The sequence below is a fragment of the Enoplosus armatus genome, chromosome 4, assembly GCF_043641665.1.
Source record: "Enoplosus armatus isolate fEnoArm2 chromosome 4, fEnoArm2.hap1, whole genome shotgun sequence".
Lineage (NCBI taxonomy): Eukaryota > Metazoa > Chordata > Actinopteri > Centrarchiformes > Enoplosidae > Enoplosus > Enoplosus armatus.
Window position 1 is genome coordinate 10,318,924 of NC_092183.1, and position 16,560 is coordinate 10,335,483.

At 39.6% G+C, this 16,560-nt stretch overlaps 1 protein-coding gene across 2 annotated transcripts in view; it reads left to right on the top strand.

Moving 5' to 3' along the window:
- Positions 1 to 16,145, top strand: part of oxct1a (3-oxoacid CoA transferase 1a) — a 40,029-nt gene extending 23,884 nt beyond the window's left edge. For both annotated transcript variants that reach the window (XM_070904206.1, XM_070904205.1), the window contains exons 14-17: positions 6,151 to 6,240; positions 7,228 to 7,308; positions 15,081 to 15,182; positions 15,293 to 16,145. In XM_070904206.1, coding sequence (XP_070760307.1) covers positions 6,151 to 6,240; positions 7,228 to 7,308; positions 15,081 to 15,182; positions 15,293 to 15,328 — 309 coding nt within the window. In that variant the 3' untranslated portion in view covers positions 15,329 to 16,145. The remainder of the gene's footprint in view (positions 1 to 6,150; positions 6,241 to 7,227; positions 7,309 to 15,080; positions 15,183 to 15,292) is intronic.
- Positions 16,146 to 16,560: the final 415 nt, after the last annotated feature.

Here is a 16,560-nt window from a genome sequence, read left to right on the forward strand (position 1 = left end):
AAATTGGAAATGTTGTACGTAGGAGTTGGGGGATGCAGTTCTCTCAGCGTGATTATGTTGATTTTGAACGCTTTTAATATGCAAAATGCAGATGAACATTTTCCAGTTGAGGGCTTTGAAATGCTTTGACATCTCCTCTCAGCCTGAAACATCTGGAAAAACAATAGATGGGGAGAAAGGGGTGATAGAATAAAGGATGGCATTTTGGATTTGGTGTGCTATTTTATCATTTAGCTGCTGGAGCAGCTGTCCTAAACGTAGGGGTCTTGCACCCAGCAGTTCACAGGAGATGCATACACTGATGTTTCCTGTCATATGCACCTCCTCAGAGATTTCTAACAGCCAGCCAAACACACATTTCAAAATATATGACTTTAATTAACTTGGATTTTGGCTTCCTAAGCAGTGCTACCTTAATTATCACTTTCGCCTTCAAATCTGAGAGGAATAAAGAGATATTGTCAATGAAATGACACTGAACATATTCAAGTTGACCAAAGCAATTAAAATGTATCTGGTCTACTCAAATAGAGCTATTTATTTTACAAAACAGAATTCAGTTTGACAGTTGTTGACTTGAAACACGGAAAACAAGCGCAACATCAGACAAATATTCCAAACCCCTGGAGGCTGAGTATAACTGCAGCTTAAGTGCTGCAATAGTTCGCGCTACTGACTATTAAAATGCAGTTAGTAGCTCAAGTGCTCACGATAAGGCCTGATGGCAGCTTTAATAAAGGAGCTGCTTAAGAGCATAGTGCTTGTTTTTTTCTTAAGAATTTCAGTCACTTTTCCTGCTGTATCTTAAACAGATTTACCTGGACATGGTTGCCAGCTTATCATCAGTCAAAGATGTCCTAGTAGGTAGGTGTAGTGGCACAAACCTTTCAGTGTCTGTATGTGTACATGTGTACACAAGTTTTTGTTCTTACGTGTGTGATGGGAATGGAGCTCCAATGAACATTTCGGGCACTAACCTTGTGTTTCCAGTACCTTTAGGCGTTATACCTAAAGGAAACTTCTGTCTATTACAGGTCAAAAACTATGGCTCTCGCAGTATACATTTGATGTCTTTTTTAAATTAAATATCAGTTCAAATATACTGTGTGTGTGTGTGTGTATAGATAGATAGATAGATGTTATTTAATATTCAGTAATGGACTAGGTACATGAGACCTAGATGATCTTTTTGATTATAATAATAAACTTTTACTCATGTTTGCTACATATTACAGCCTTTTAAAATGCACATTTTGTAGTATTCCTACTTCTCTGGTCAAAAGTTCAAGTTCAAATGAATTTAAAGATCATTGGTCAAGAGAGAAAATGTTGGTTGTAATTTCTGGCCATAGATTACACTTTATTCACCAGTTACACACTGTAAACCGTTATGTTTTCCAGTTACTTTGAACGCAGTGTCCATTGTCTTCCTGTCAGTCCCTCTGATTCTTGTCATTAGTTGTCTGGGTAACGAAGGCTTGTGGTGGTCCGTCGCTATGTTATTAAATAGAGAGCCATTTGTATCAGACTGTCAGAGAATTTGTGGGGGAGAGAAAGGAAGCCAGTTGGTAAGTGGGAACTCTTGGATTGTGAAGGGGGTCATTTTCTGTGCTCTTTCTGCCACTGACTGGAAAGTGAACACTTGCACAACAAATGATGAAATCGTATTCTGTTGTCATGGCAACACAACAAACGCAAGCAACCCCCTAAGCCTAGTGAGAGAAATACAGTACTAGTCAAAGTATGCTTCCCATGATGCTTTTCTCAGGCATTAGCGCCACAGCCGCATATATTGGAACACCAACCTCAATATATGTCACGGAAACAAGTGGCTTCTGAATCACTCGTTTTTACTGATAATGAACAAAAAGGTAACAGAATTTTAGTTTTCTAAAGTGTTCCTTCTCACGGTGGAGGACGGAGGCACTTTTGTATGCAGAGAAAAAAAAATTCAGATGTTGAATTGCTACACCCGTTTTCCTGGACAGATCAACAGTGTTATATGTCCAGGAACTCACAGTATGAAAGCATTTGACTGCTGTTCCGTGCTTACCCTTATCAAATGCCTTATAAGCCTTGTTAGTTGAGCAGGACTGACTGTGTTATTGTCTCTGCTCTCACAGGGTATGATAGTTGTCATCTCAGCAGAGCTTTAACTTAAGAAGTCTTGTATTATCAGGGTTCTGCACCACTGATACTGCCTCCTGCAGTCCCTCCACATTATCTCTCACTTATAAAAGCCATTATATGAATGGGTGTTCCACCACTTACATCTTCTCTAACGCCTATTTAATTAGCATATGGGTAGGCTACTGTATATCTGCCTCTGGCAAGGATTAATTTCAAAGAGATAGTTCAATAAGGCAGTCAAAAATAAAATGGATGTTTTGAAGAAAAAAAAGAGAACATCCATGGGAACTTGTGCAAGGAGATTTTCTCATTACTGGCTCTAATGTGAAGCAGTGAAATAAATAACTACAAAATTAACATAGAAGTGTCTTTTGAATTCTCATTCTTGGCTTATTTTGCACATTTTAATAGGTCTTCTGTAATACATTATGTAACAATACAGCAGTTTGTATGAATATGTCCCTATGATTGTATTCGAGCAGTTACACAATAGTTGTCGCTGAAGAGAAGAAGAGAGATGTCTCACAGCATATTTTCATGTTTTTATGTGTTTCTGCTAATGAAATGTGTCTAGATACACACTTTCAGGTGTCCTAGTGCCCCCATGGTGCTGAGATCACAGCAGGCAAATGGACACAATCAGAGTGGTGAGGAAATTAAAACCCTGTGGGACTTCAGTCAGACCAGCAAGGTTAATATAATCAAAGCTGTGTTAATTGAATGACTAAGTTACCCACGCTCTTTTTGCAGACTTAGGCAGAGAATATTTCTTTCTGTGGATATTGTTACGACAATATATTGTTCATTTAAGTGCCTTCCTGCAGAATCTGCTGGTCGAAAGCCAGATGCTATGGCAACCTCCATATTCAACAGTCTCCATGAAACTATGGATTTGGCAAAATATAAATATTATCTTAATCTGGGATGCCGACAATACTAAGAGGCATGGAGTTAAGAAAGGTCAAATTTTTGGCTGCCACAGGTGAGCAGGGTTACAGAAGCTCTAGCAACCAAGCCTAGTCAGACAAAACTAGTCTAACAGACAGCCAACCACAAGTTAAGGCTTGAATGGATTGTAGATGGAATAGGTTATTAGCTTACCTCATCATACCATTTCATAAATGTGTTCTTCGTCACACACTTGCAGATGGAGCCGCTTAGATCAGAGGGGGCTCAGATAACCACATGCAAAGCTGTAAATCAGGGGCAAGCAAATGCCAATCCTCCCAGCTATTTAGGTCATTGTCAATACTCAGTGAGCTACAGAGCCCACACCTTTCTATAAGTCTCTACAGCAATGTTACTTTATCATAGTGTTTGATAGTGCGCGCGCACACAATCAGGGATTGATTGTTGTTCCTGTATGCTTGGCTGCCATCACTGCGATGCAACACAGGCGCTGTAGCTGCGTCATTTCATTTCCTAGCTTGCATTCATTCAAAAATTAATGGCCTATAACAATTCCAGTCACTTGATGCCTGTCTTTTCAGTTGCCATAAAACATACAACCAATTCATTTTTTTATAGCTAACAGTGGTTCCATTAGAAGTTTCATTGGTCCCCACAGCAAAGCGGGATCATTTTGTAATTTCCCACAAATGCTCATTACTGATTTTGACTCTTTTATTGATCATAACCAGACTAGTGATTTAAAATGGATGTTTAATTTTAAAAACAGATCCTCTCTTTGATTAACAGCATCCTAGTTGGGTGTAGTACATGAGCAGGTGTCTGTAAATCCTGACTTGCCACTATCCGGTCAGACAGTGTTATCCCCCCAGGGCCTCTGCACACACCACCTCGCCCTTTGACTGTCAGAAAGTGCATTAACATTGATCATATGAAAGAGGACACTGTTTCCCCTTTGGAGTCTCTCACAGACACTGTGTTGAATGAAAACACTGACGAAAAAAGGTGGAGAGATTGTGTTGGACACTGTTTTAATAACATAGAGTCAGATTTATTTATGTTATGTGAGCTGTTACAGTAGGCCACTTTCAATTGGTGTTCTGTAAGATAATACAGTAAAGTATATGACATTAAATGCAGCCTCTCCCATATCATCAGTCCATGCTTTTCCCTATTTCCTCTACCCCGCCTCCCCTCTCCCAGCCCTCCTTCCGCTCTCTGTTGATATCTTCTCCACCCAGCTGGCCTCCCTGGAGGCAGACAGTATCCTTATGATGCACCACACTTGGCATATATATCCTCTGGTTATCGAGCAGAGAGCAAAGCAGGCTCTTCACATGATTGATGAGCAAATGGGATTTTAATTCAGTTACTCAGCCGTCACCCTGTGGCCATATCTGCATGTCAGCCTTCCTTATTGGAAACCTTCTTTATTGGGAACAATGAGGGACTAGAAGACAATTTTTCACTCGGCTGGCAGTTTTGTTGCTGTGATGATCTTCCAGATTGCTTATTTTTTTTAAAAAGTGCTTTTCTTGGGTCCCCATTTATAAGAAAGCCATTTATTTTGCATTTATATAACACACATTTATTTACTCACTGAATGTAACTAGACAAAGCTTTAGTGCACTGGGTATCTACATAGGAGCATTTAGCCCCTAGTTTAACCATATTATCTAAGCAACTCATTTAAAAGATAAAGACAAGTGAAAACTGGCTTTTGAAGGGATGCCTCTTGAAGTTTGCTTCAGTGCAGATGCTTTGCTGCTTGCTCTCTGCTCTTTTCACATTTCTTTGCAATTGTCATTCTGTTTTTTCTGCCTAAATAAGAGACAGTGGTCCCAGGATACTGGTGGATTGTTGGGACTGTGATCTGTGGGCTACGATCATGTTTTTTAACGCTCTTTATTCTGTCTTAAGTACAATGTTATTGTTGTCCGCTATCAACACAAGCCTTTAGCAGTCACTACTAGAACTGGCAGTTAATCTAGGTTTACACCCAGCTATCTTCTTTAAAGATGCGGCTGTGAAAGCCATTTGTAGAGAAGGCCCCATCGCAGCACCAAGATTGCTCTGATAATGGTACTCATCTGAATACTGACGTTCCGCTGTTGCTGCATCTTAGTGTGACCTTTAATCCCTATGACCATTAAATACAGGCTGACAATTCTGCTGCTCGAATTGCACCAAGAACCATGAGTTTTGAGCACATTACTCACACAGGTGAAGGTTTGGTTCATACAAGAACAAAAACCATATTTTCTCAGTCACCTCCGTTGGTATCTATTCCTGCAGATAGCTTTGGTTTAATTTGCTCAGGTTTTAAGATATCTGTCCGTGACATTCCTGCCGGCACCCCAATATAAAGGCGATGAATGTAATTTACTTTGCGGTGCTCACAGCATAGAAAAATTACATAAAAAAAAAATTCAACAGCAACATGTCTTCTAGAAACAGCCTCGCTATTACTCTGTATAATCCTGCCAACAGGAGCTACTTTCTACCAGAGAATTGGGTCCCTATTTAAAGTTTTGTTGAGTTTTGCAGTGCAGTGGATTATTATAACGGACATTGGGTATGTTCACTTCTCCCTTCTAAATATGTGGTTTAGATTTGTTAAACTTGAATCGTTTCTAACTTGTTTGCTCCATTTTGCATTTCCCTCGATGTTTCTTAAACTGTCTAGCTATGTCACTGTCTCCCCTTATCAATGAAGCTGAAAAGTAAAATGTTGTAGTAACCCAAAGGAAGAACAATTAAAAAAAACTACTAGAATAGATCATTTAGGACCCCGGTTGTCACTGTAACCTCACCACATTTTTCTAATGCTGAAGATCCATCCTAATCTCTTCTCCTGTTCTCTGTCTCAGTGTGTGAAGTTTTTCATGGTCTTACTAGTGCAGAGATAAAATTAGGCTTCATCAAGCACAGAGCATTAGACGATATCCTTGTATTGAAGACACAGAGCAGCTTTGTATACTTTTGTATGTATTTTTGATGGAGGAGGACTTGGGAGAGATATCTACTTATTTTAAAAAGTGTGAAGTGTTGCTGTTGTTTTATCAGCCCTTAAATAAATGGGAACTGAAACTTTTTATCCTCCATTCTTAGGGTAAGATGGTGAAGGGAATGGGAGGAGCCATGGATTTGGTGGCTAGTGCTGGAACCAAGGTGGTGGTCACCATGGAGCACTCAGCTAAGGTATGTATACATGTAAGAGTGTGTGTATTTGTGTGTGTGTGTGTGTGTGTGCGGTTTTACCATGCTTGTTATAACCAATATTGCCTTTTCAAATAATCCCGAAAGACATGTTCCCTTTCTCAGGAATCCAGGTCGAATTAAATTGGCAATTTCCCATGTTAGTATCTTCACCAGCGTACCTTGTATCTGCTTCAAACGATAATGAGTGTGTAATGACTGATTAAGGATAATTCTTTTAATGGATTGCTTAATACTTACCTTTACCAGAGAGTGCCAGCTCATCCTGATGAGGTTTTGCGCACAAGTCGTCACCTGTTTGTTTGTCCTTGGCTAATTTAAATACAAGTCTAGAAACGGACTCAGTGTATTGGGAACAGCTGATTAGTTAGACTGGTGCTGCACATAGAGATGAACAACCCCACAGGGCCCCTGACAATAGCAGTTGGCAATCCAACTGAATTGGTTTATTTTTGGAAAGTCCAGACCAATATGATGCAAGGGCATCGTAACATTCTGCATTCATAGAAGCATGCTGTTTTTTGCTAATGGGAGCCTGTCTGGCGCCCAGCTATAGTCCAGATGGTGCAGCAGGTGAGCATAAATTTACTGCCTTGAAGCCTGTTTTCATTCATGATGAGGAAGGGGGAGAAATGTGTGATGTATGATGTGTGCTTTTAGGCAGCATCAGAGGCTTTTGGATGTGTGCTTTTTCTTAAAGATCACTAGCGGGGAAACTGAGACACACACACACACACACACACACACACACACACACACACACACACACACACACACACACAGCTGTATATCCTGTGGAGAAAGGATGAGTGTCCATAACCAGCTGCATCCCTGGATATATTGAAATTTAAACTGCATCCCTGAAAGTATTAACACACTGTTTGAAGTGACTGACAGGCTTAACTGACTGAACAGAGTGACTGACCTCTAGTTAAGTCTTTCTTTTAACCAACTGCCCTTTTCTTTCAGGGAGGAAAACACAAGATATTAGACAAATGCAGCCTGCCTTTGACAGGGAAGCAGTGTGTGGATCGGATCATCACAGAAAAGGTGTGTTTATCTATATCTATTTGTTATTAAAAAAAAATATATATATATGTGTGTGTATATGTATATATGTATATAAATGTATATATGTATATAAATGTGTGTGTGTGTATATATGTATGTATATATGTATGTATATATATATGTATATATATATATATATGTATGTCTTAATAATCCTACTTTTAGTCATAAATAGGCCGCTTACTCATAGGTGCTACATAAACAGTGCCAGCGAGTAAGATATGTATGCGCAGTACTCCTGGCTTGTAAAAGACCTGGATTTGGGGGGCATGAGAGGATTTTGTGCAAGCAGTTTATTTTGCAATATTTCTTTTTAACATTTTTGGGGAATATTGTCCATATGAGTGGATACCAGTGACTTTGAAGCTAATTCAACATCTTTGTTAAAAAGCAATGTTCTTATAAAACATAACTACACCGAATACACAGGCAAGGACACCAAATTGTAGCCTTCTTATTGTAGCAACTCTTAAAGGCATAAATGGTTAAGCCTATACTTACAGTTGGCTGCTGCATAGGAGCTCTGTGGGGTTGTAAGGTTTTCATTTTTTTCAATCATGCCGTAATTGGTACAGTTCTTACCATCTACGCCTAGCTTAAGGCTTTTTCTTTTCTTTAATATTAATTTAAAGATCTTGGTTCTTTGTTTTTTGTTGAGGGCTGGGTGTTCAGCTTCCAAGTATCAATCACAATTTCCCACCTTCCAATCAAGAGTGATTGACTGAAACTAAAATTTAATAAGTTAACTTTGTCAGGTAGTGGATTTGCATTCCTCTTTTATCGCAGCCAATCATTTCCCTGAATATGTCAGCAATAAATGAGGCACACAGAGACAATGAACACAACGAAAAGTCACACACGTTGTACAGTTTATCTCTCAAATTACATCTCCCTCACACATGCTCACACATATGAAAACAATCGCACTGCAACTGATAGATTTGTATTTTGCAACACAGTGACGAGTAGATGGAAATGAACTTAATTCAGTTAGCACTAATTCAGTAAGTTGTTTTCTGTTGGTTATTGATTTTGTTATGTGTTTTTTTTAGTTTTAATGGAAAGGGTTGGGTTTCCCTTCATTATGTACTTTGTTGATACGCCCATCCCTGGCTCAGGACCTTCATGTAATGTTGCGATGATTATAGGCGTATCCGATCTGCAGCTTTCCACACTGTTCTCAGCTCATTGGATGAGACCTCTTTACCTGAATAGATATATTTTTAAAAACCTCTGAACGCATCAGAGATGGAAGACTCAGGGAGGAAGTCATCTAGGTAATCAAGAAGCTCCACAGTGGCAGGGATGGGTAAGATTGACCCTGAGGTCCTGGGTATTGTTGGGTAGTCTGGGTTTTCACACCTTTTCAGTGTTCCATGAGAGTTTAGGGACAATACCTACAGACTGGCAGATGAGTGTGTTGGTTCCCATTTTTAAAAAGTTACACCATGGGGTGTTCTCTGGGAAATCTTACTGGTCAATCTCCCTTGGAAAGCTTATGGAGCTTAGCCTGAAGGCAAATCTCCATCTTCTTCATTTGTGCGTGAAGAGTTTTGTTTCTGCTCTGTTTTTGAATTTCATCAGCTCCCCACAGTTTGAGGTCTGCGTGGCGTGAGCCATCACAAATGCTTTTGCTAACCTGTTGGATATAGTTCCCATTTACAGCAATATGTTATCATAATTGGTAGCTCATACTGTATGGTGAAGGGGGGGGGGGGGGTTACAGGTGAAGCTTACCTTGTCAGAATAGTACCTAAGATGGTCCAAGGGCAGAGTTTTCAGACAGTAAGCTGAAGTATAAGTGAAAGATGGAGGGTAGAGGGCAGTTAGAGAGAATAGAGGAAAAATGAAAGATGAGGTATAAAATGGTATAAAGAAAACAAGTCTAGAGAGAGATGTTCCAGTAGCTAGTAGCACTTGGTGCTGATGTTTGTGTTCTTGTGTACTCTGGTCAATTCTCTGTAACCCTCTGGTGGTTAGTACCTTTGGAACTCCATCATTGAAAACATGACCGGTCAGGGGCAAAGTTGGACAATGTGTGTCCCCCCCCCGCCCCCGTTCTTTTCTGCTTGGCTGGCTTTTGTTGTGATTGCACAACATTTCTCAGCGAGCAGATTTCTGTCAATATTTATAAAGGTTAAAGCTCTTTCTACTGCCTTGCTAACACTGGTACCTCCTCCTCCTCTCCACCTTTCTCATTTCATCTTCTGCTGTTTTCTCTCGCTTTCTATCCATTAGTACTCTCTTCTCTTACTATGTCCCCAGCTTCAGTTTTTTACTTTCTTTGTAATGACTCAAATTTTTACATTCTATCATTTATGTCCTCTTTCCTCATTTCCTTCCGTCTCTTTCAACACATATTTTCCTCTTATTCTTCTGTACCACTACTTATTTTCCTACCTTCGCATTCCTCCTCCTCTACTTTATTCTTCTGATGCCATGTCTGTTGCTCTGTGAATACATTTGAAGATATTTTTTCTCTCCATTTGGCCTTCCATCCACACCAAACAGGCATTGTCCTTAACCCTAAATGTTGACATTTTGAAAACACTCTTCCTTTGATAATACCAGTCTCTCTTTGTAGTTTGGACAGAGAAAACTGAGCTTTTCAAAAATGCTGACATATGACTTTCAGCTTGTCAGCCTCTCAGATATTGCCAAAAGTCAAATTTCTGTTACCTCCAGCTCTTGCTGTGATTGCTTGTTTTGAAAATCAATATATCAAACTACACAATAAAGGTGTTGTTATGTTGTTATGAGTATAATAGTGATTTGAGTGAGGGTATAAGTGCAGCAGCTCTGGAATTACCGTTAGCTCGGTTAGCTGGTAGCTTGCAAACCCGTCATTTTTATACCCGAGAAGTGCTGTTGTCGTCAACAGGTAACAGACGTGGAAAGCTAGGTCAATGACAACACCCATATTACACATTCAGCTTTATTGCAAACATTTAGAGACCTGAAAATGCTGTGTGTGAAGGAACATTCATCCAGATCATTGTGTCATATTGAGACAGATGAAAAAAATCAGTCCGGGTTGTTTGAATCCACGTCCATTAGGTCAGACTGGTGTGAACGTGGGTTTCAGTACGATTTTTGTTTATCTCAAACACCTGTTCTATATTTCCTCAGGGCTCCTTTATTGACGCCTCTTCCCTCTAATATTGTATCTGACTGAAGTCTGCCATGCCAATACTAGTACACCTAAAGGAGTACTAGAAGGGCAGCCAAAACACATATATGTATGAGAAACAATGTAAAAACCCTCTAGACTCCAGAGTGCATTAAATGTATGTGTTATGTATTCATTGATTGGTCATGGTTGATCAATAAACAATGTGCACACTATGATTTACCCCCAGGGGGCCTTCCACTACCTTGTCGTCACTGTAAACCATCTGACTTTATTCATTTCCTTCCTTTCAGAAACCTTAGTGATGAGTTGGAAGAGAAGAGTTAAATTCTTTTCGCAGCATGTTCAGCGACAGCAGGCAGGGATGTAAAAGACGACAATGAAAGCTCTGGCAGTGATCCATGTGCAACATTTACATTTCACCAGATTTTCTTCAGCAACCATCCAACTGTTTTGAGTTACTCCAAAATGGACAACATTAATCAAATTACCTTACCTGTTTGGTTTGCCACCACAGTGTTGATCAGAGATTTAGCCATTGAAAAAGCCTTGTTCATTGTACTATCTAGAAGGATGACCAGTATTGTGTGTGTGCATGTGACAGGGAGATCTGAGAGCACATCTTGCTACCCAGTTATAGATATTTGGGGATTAACACATGAGCAGGCTTGAAAGATTTTACTTCACTATATAATGCACTTGGTTCACAGCAATTTAATTATAGTTAATGCTGTGTTTGTAGGTATTATACAAATTTGAAATTTCCTTAAGGTTTGGTCTGTACCGTCGTGTCAGAAAGCAAGGTGAAACATGACAAAAAGCATTGGCCTTCAAAAGTGCCTTCAAACTTGAAAAACAGCCAAGACGCACAATGAGCCATTTTCATGAGAGGAAATGATTTCCCCTCGTTGCCATTGTCATTCAACATGCCTCCGACAGATTTTTGGAGTCCTTGTGGTTTAATTGAACCAGTGATACATCTGACAGTATAACAACAGTCTGCTTTGCTACCGTGTTTCTCTACGACAGTAATGAAGAGACAAACAACTATCTGTGATCGTCTGTGAGCACAGATCAATAAAAGTAACCATTTACAAGTCTAAGGCCCCCTGATATTGCCAGGACATTTGTTTCACATACAAGTGTTAATAATCTGACAGGATGTGGTGGTAAAATAAAAAAAAAAGATGTGGTTGCCAGTTAATACCACAACTTGACCTGCAGTGTCGGCGGTGTCTCCAGCAAAACTAATTAGGGCTTAATGCCTGAAGTCAAGTGGAAACATTTTAAATCAGCAACTTATGGTTAGATGAATAAAATACAACGGCCCAGCAGCATAACGCTTGAGCTTTTTGTTCTTTATTAGCCAACAACACTGTGTATAAAATTACTTGTGGTCTGTGAGAAAACTATTACTGTGGTGATCACCAAAGGAAACACTAAGCAATAGAAAATGAGGAGCTATAAAGCTGGTGGCAAACCGTGCCTTTAATAGGCCTGATAATGGTTTCCCTAAATTTATTCTCTACCATTTGCTGTCTTTACATGATTAAAATCTCTTGCTCCAATTTGTTTCCAAAATGAGAGCAGCAACTGGGGCCTTCCAAATCTGCCAAAGAGCACTCTTTTGCCTCCACACAGACACACGCACAGATGCTGACATACACAACATATTCTCACAAACACAGCATCCTCCTTTGTTCACGATGGCCGGGAGGGATGGTAATTCAAGTGCTGTCCTAAATAGTGTTGCTATGATTTGAGACCCAGTGTGGAAGGAAACCTGTTGCCTCAGGCAGTGTCTCTGCTGCTGCTCTATATGGTTTGACCATTTTATACACTATGTTGTCATTTCTTGTCTCTTAACCACAGTTCCCCTGTTTACAAGCTTGCCCGCTTGCAGCAGTGTCATTGAAATGATGGATTGTGATAATTTTTTTGTTCAACATTTGTGCAGAGAGTAAATCACTTCACATCACTACATACTAAGTCTGTCTGTATTTTCTCCTCAACAGTTATTTAGAGAATTATTTAAGTAAAAAATAATTGCCCATTCATTCACAAATGAAGCAGAACGACTCCTGAAATATTCAATCATCATAATGGGCCCAGAAAAGTGTTACCTGTGGCATTTTCCTTAATGACAGCTGTGCCAATGACAGCAATTATTATTCCAGCAACCAAATTGGAATTCTTTTATGGTCCTACTGTGAGTGTTTGTCTGAACACATCTGATGTGATCTGCTTCTTGCTGTAATGCATTGACAGAATACTGGGTAAGTTTATTTGCTGGTGGGTAAAATGTTTCTATTTTTTTTGTTTTTCTTTATGATGTTCACATTTGTCTAAAGCACGAAGTGGGCTGAGTGACGGTGGTTTATTGTTGTTACATGACATTCAGCCCACTTTTCGCCAGACAACACATGAGGTAGACAGCAGCTTCGTAATGACTAACTTGCATCAATCTGGTTAATGATGGTGGTGACTTTGAAGACTGTGGGGAAAGGTGACTCAACAGTTTCACAGCAAAAAAGGCTGCTTTGCTAATGGAGGCGCAATTTGTTTTTCAGTAGTAAAGTGTGGATATCAGAAATTAGGTCAGTCAATAGTTAATGGCTTTCAAATGTTCTTACCCAGACCATTTTGTGTCAAGGTCTTGTGCATTTTAAAGTAGAGTACGTCAAACTGTGAGCTCACATTGACATTATAGCCCCTGCACACTGCTGTCGCACCAATATCGACCACCTCTGGCACATTTTGAGGAACCTTTAATAATAATTTTCCTTCGTCACTTGGCAACATGTGTCATGATTAGAGATGCATGTTAGTGTCTGTGTTATCCATGGACCCCTGTTCCTTGTGACATTCCATCTGTCTTGCTATATTGGAGTGAGATATCTGCCTCCCGCCTTGTCACTGTGTGTGTGCTCCTAATGAGCTGAGAGTCTTGACGGGCTTCGCCTGGATGTGACTGTGGCTTAGCCTGTCAGTCCCTGCTGAGAGAAGCATCAGGAACCGGCTCAGCTGCGTGTGCCTGACCTGTCTTCATAAAGTCTTTTTTGGCATTGTGTGCATAAATAGGTAGAATGATATCACTCCAGATTCAGTTTTAAAGGGTTATTGTATGAGCTGTATTGAATGTATACCTACCTAACTTGTCATGTCAGACCTGTGTTGAGAAGAACATTAACAGATATCCTTGGCAATCAGACGCTAGGCAATTATCCAACTTATTGACTGATGGAGAAAGAGAATAACTTGTAGCTACCTGAGAATCACATTGGAACTGAAAGTAGTGTACCTGTTAAGACTTAAAGTCAACCATGTCTTACTAAACACGTCTTGTGTTTGAACCGATTGATTTTAATTAAACTAAAACTTTTCTACTTATATATGGAAAACAATCATCCAAAAGACATTTTCCAAAATCATGTTTATGCGGAAAAAGCAACCAATGATAATGTAGGAAAAATACCAAGAGGAAATTACAGGGCTGAGGATCATTATTATATATTATATATTATATATTATATATTATATATCCAAGCAAGAAGAGAAGCTAAGCCAAAACCAAAACATGTTCGAGATGAGATGACACTTTGGACAGAACAAACTATATCACTCTGATATTGTAAACAAAGAAGTGGCTCATACGGGTCTGTAGCCTGAAGGTACTCTATGAGCATTAGGGATTGATTTGATTGACCGCACATTAATTAGTTTTTCTTTGGATACATTTCCATACTATGGACCTTTAGTGTAAATTGCAGGTTTGGCAGGATTCTTCATGGTAATTTACAGAAAGCTTCCACCTTCCTGTCTCTTCTACCGGACCAATGCCTTTGGCCATATACAGCATTTCATTACTTTTAGAGATGTTGAAAATCTCTGGGGGCCTCATTTATGAATCCTGCACACCCAGTTTTGTGCATAAGCCATGTGTAAGCGCATCTGTATTCAGAACAACTCCTAACAATGCATATGTACAAACCCCTGGTTTGTAGTGTTGTTGCAGAAGTGTGATCACAGGTAAACAGACAAAAAATTAACCACAGAAACTCACAATGCTAATTTTAACTGCGTCAGCACAACTGATAGATCAACTCTAGTAGCTGAAGAGATGCTTCACCCTCTACCTGACATTTTACATTTCATCTCCTTTATTCTTAATTAATTGTTATTTTCTTTGATGTTTCAACTGTTAAAATTAGTGCAACAATTAAAATGTAATTGCTCACTACTTTTGTAGTGGTCCAGAGAGTTGAGGACCACTCTCTGAGGCCTTACATGGATGTGTCACCAATAATTGCAGCTATTTTGTCATCTATGGGTGACACTGAAGTGGTACTCTGCCGCCCCCCCCCCCCCCCCGCCTGTGGCACTGATGTTTTTTTGGGAGGGTTGTCATCTCTTTTAGGTCACTTTGATAATTGAGGCCCCCACATCCTTGTCTGTGACCCCAGTGACCACACATCATAGGGTTCAAACCCATCTATTAAGGAAAAACTCATTGTCACCATTTTGTCTTTTTGTCTCATCACTCACCCCCATCTGTCTGTCTCTCAACATCTTTCCCTCCCTCCCTCCCTCCCTCTCTTTCTGCCCTGTTTCTGTTCTCCAGGCTGTGTTTGATGTAGATAAGACAAAAGGCCTGACTCTGGTAGAAGTGTGGGAGGGGCTCACTCCTGAGGATATCAAGGCTTGCACTGGCACAGATTTTGAGGTGAGTAATGCCACAGTTTGGCCACCAGCACTATATTTCATTTTCTAACTTGAAATATCATAACCATGAGATATCTCTTTCCTCCTTGTGATCCTCCTGATGTCTTCTAGGTGTCTTCCAGCCTGAGGGCCATGCAGCAAATCTAGGGGAGCTTGCAATGGATCTGAGAAGTGTTTTTGGGTTTGTGTGACAAACACTTATTTAATTTCTCTGTGGTAAACAGCTGGTGATTTAGCAGCACGAGACGGGTCAAACAAGCATATAAAACACAACTGTTGGGTTCAGTTCCCTGGTAATCAGCATGCAAATACCCGAAGGATTTAGTTCTCAATAATGTTAACTGAATGGGATTCACGGGGGCCAGCATGGTTCTTTTTGTGTTAGGGAGCATTACATTGTTGCCTATTGCACCATTAAGTTATTCATTTTTACTAATGTTTGTGCAGCTATTACCAAATAATCCTTAAACTGACTGACAGAATCCAGGAATATTCTTTATTTGTTCTCTAAGAAAAATGGAACTTTACTAATAGTATGAACAAAAATTATACCTTATAACTTGAACGTGAATTATATTTACAATCATTAAGTTACTGTAACAGGATGTAAGAGAACTGAAATGTAATGAATTGTAATGTGAAACAAATGTGTGCTGTACAGTAGGTGATTCTTTTGTTCAGCACAGAAGGGAATATGTGTGTAGATGTTTAATGTTTTACTACACCAAATAACAAAAGAATGTCCTTGGATTATACATGTTTTTGTCCATGTGGAAGGAGATGTAAAGATAAGGGTCTGACTGTAACATGTTTGTAATAATCACCTCTGCCACAGTGTCAAACTGTGTGATGTCTCTTTTTCTCTCAGCCTCATGGACTCCACAGTTGGTAGGCATAACATACATTTCAGCCAGAAAATACGAAGCCTTAACATTCTTTGCATATAAAATAAAATACAACCTTGCATGCTAAGCCGAATTATGTTGTTTCTTTTTTTTAAAACGAACAATAGTTAGCTTCAAATTATTCAGCTCATCAAATCACACTATGATTGAAAGCAAATGACTGCTTTGAGAGTGATGGCTTCTGACACGCTACAGGTTAGAGCTTTCTATATATGGATGGTGCACTTGCATTGGCATTCTTGATGTGATTTCACCACTCTAGTAGAGAGGCCCTGCCATTACCTGAGGGCTGTTACATAACTGGAGAATTCAGCCAGTAGGCTTTTGGGGTTCAAGAAGATCAACTGAATTGCATCATCAAGCATGAAAATGGAAGAAAGTGACAGGGGCTGGTGCCACCGGCTGTTCATGTTAATCCAGAACATCCCTTCATGACTCAAACTACAGTGTTACCCTATAAGCCTATATTTTTAA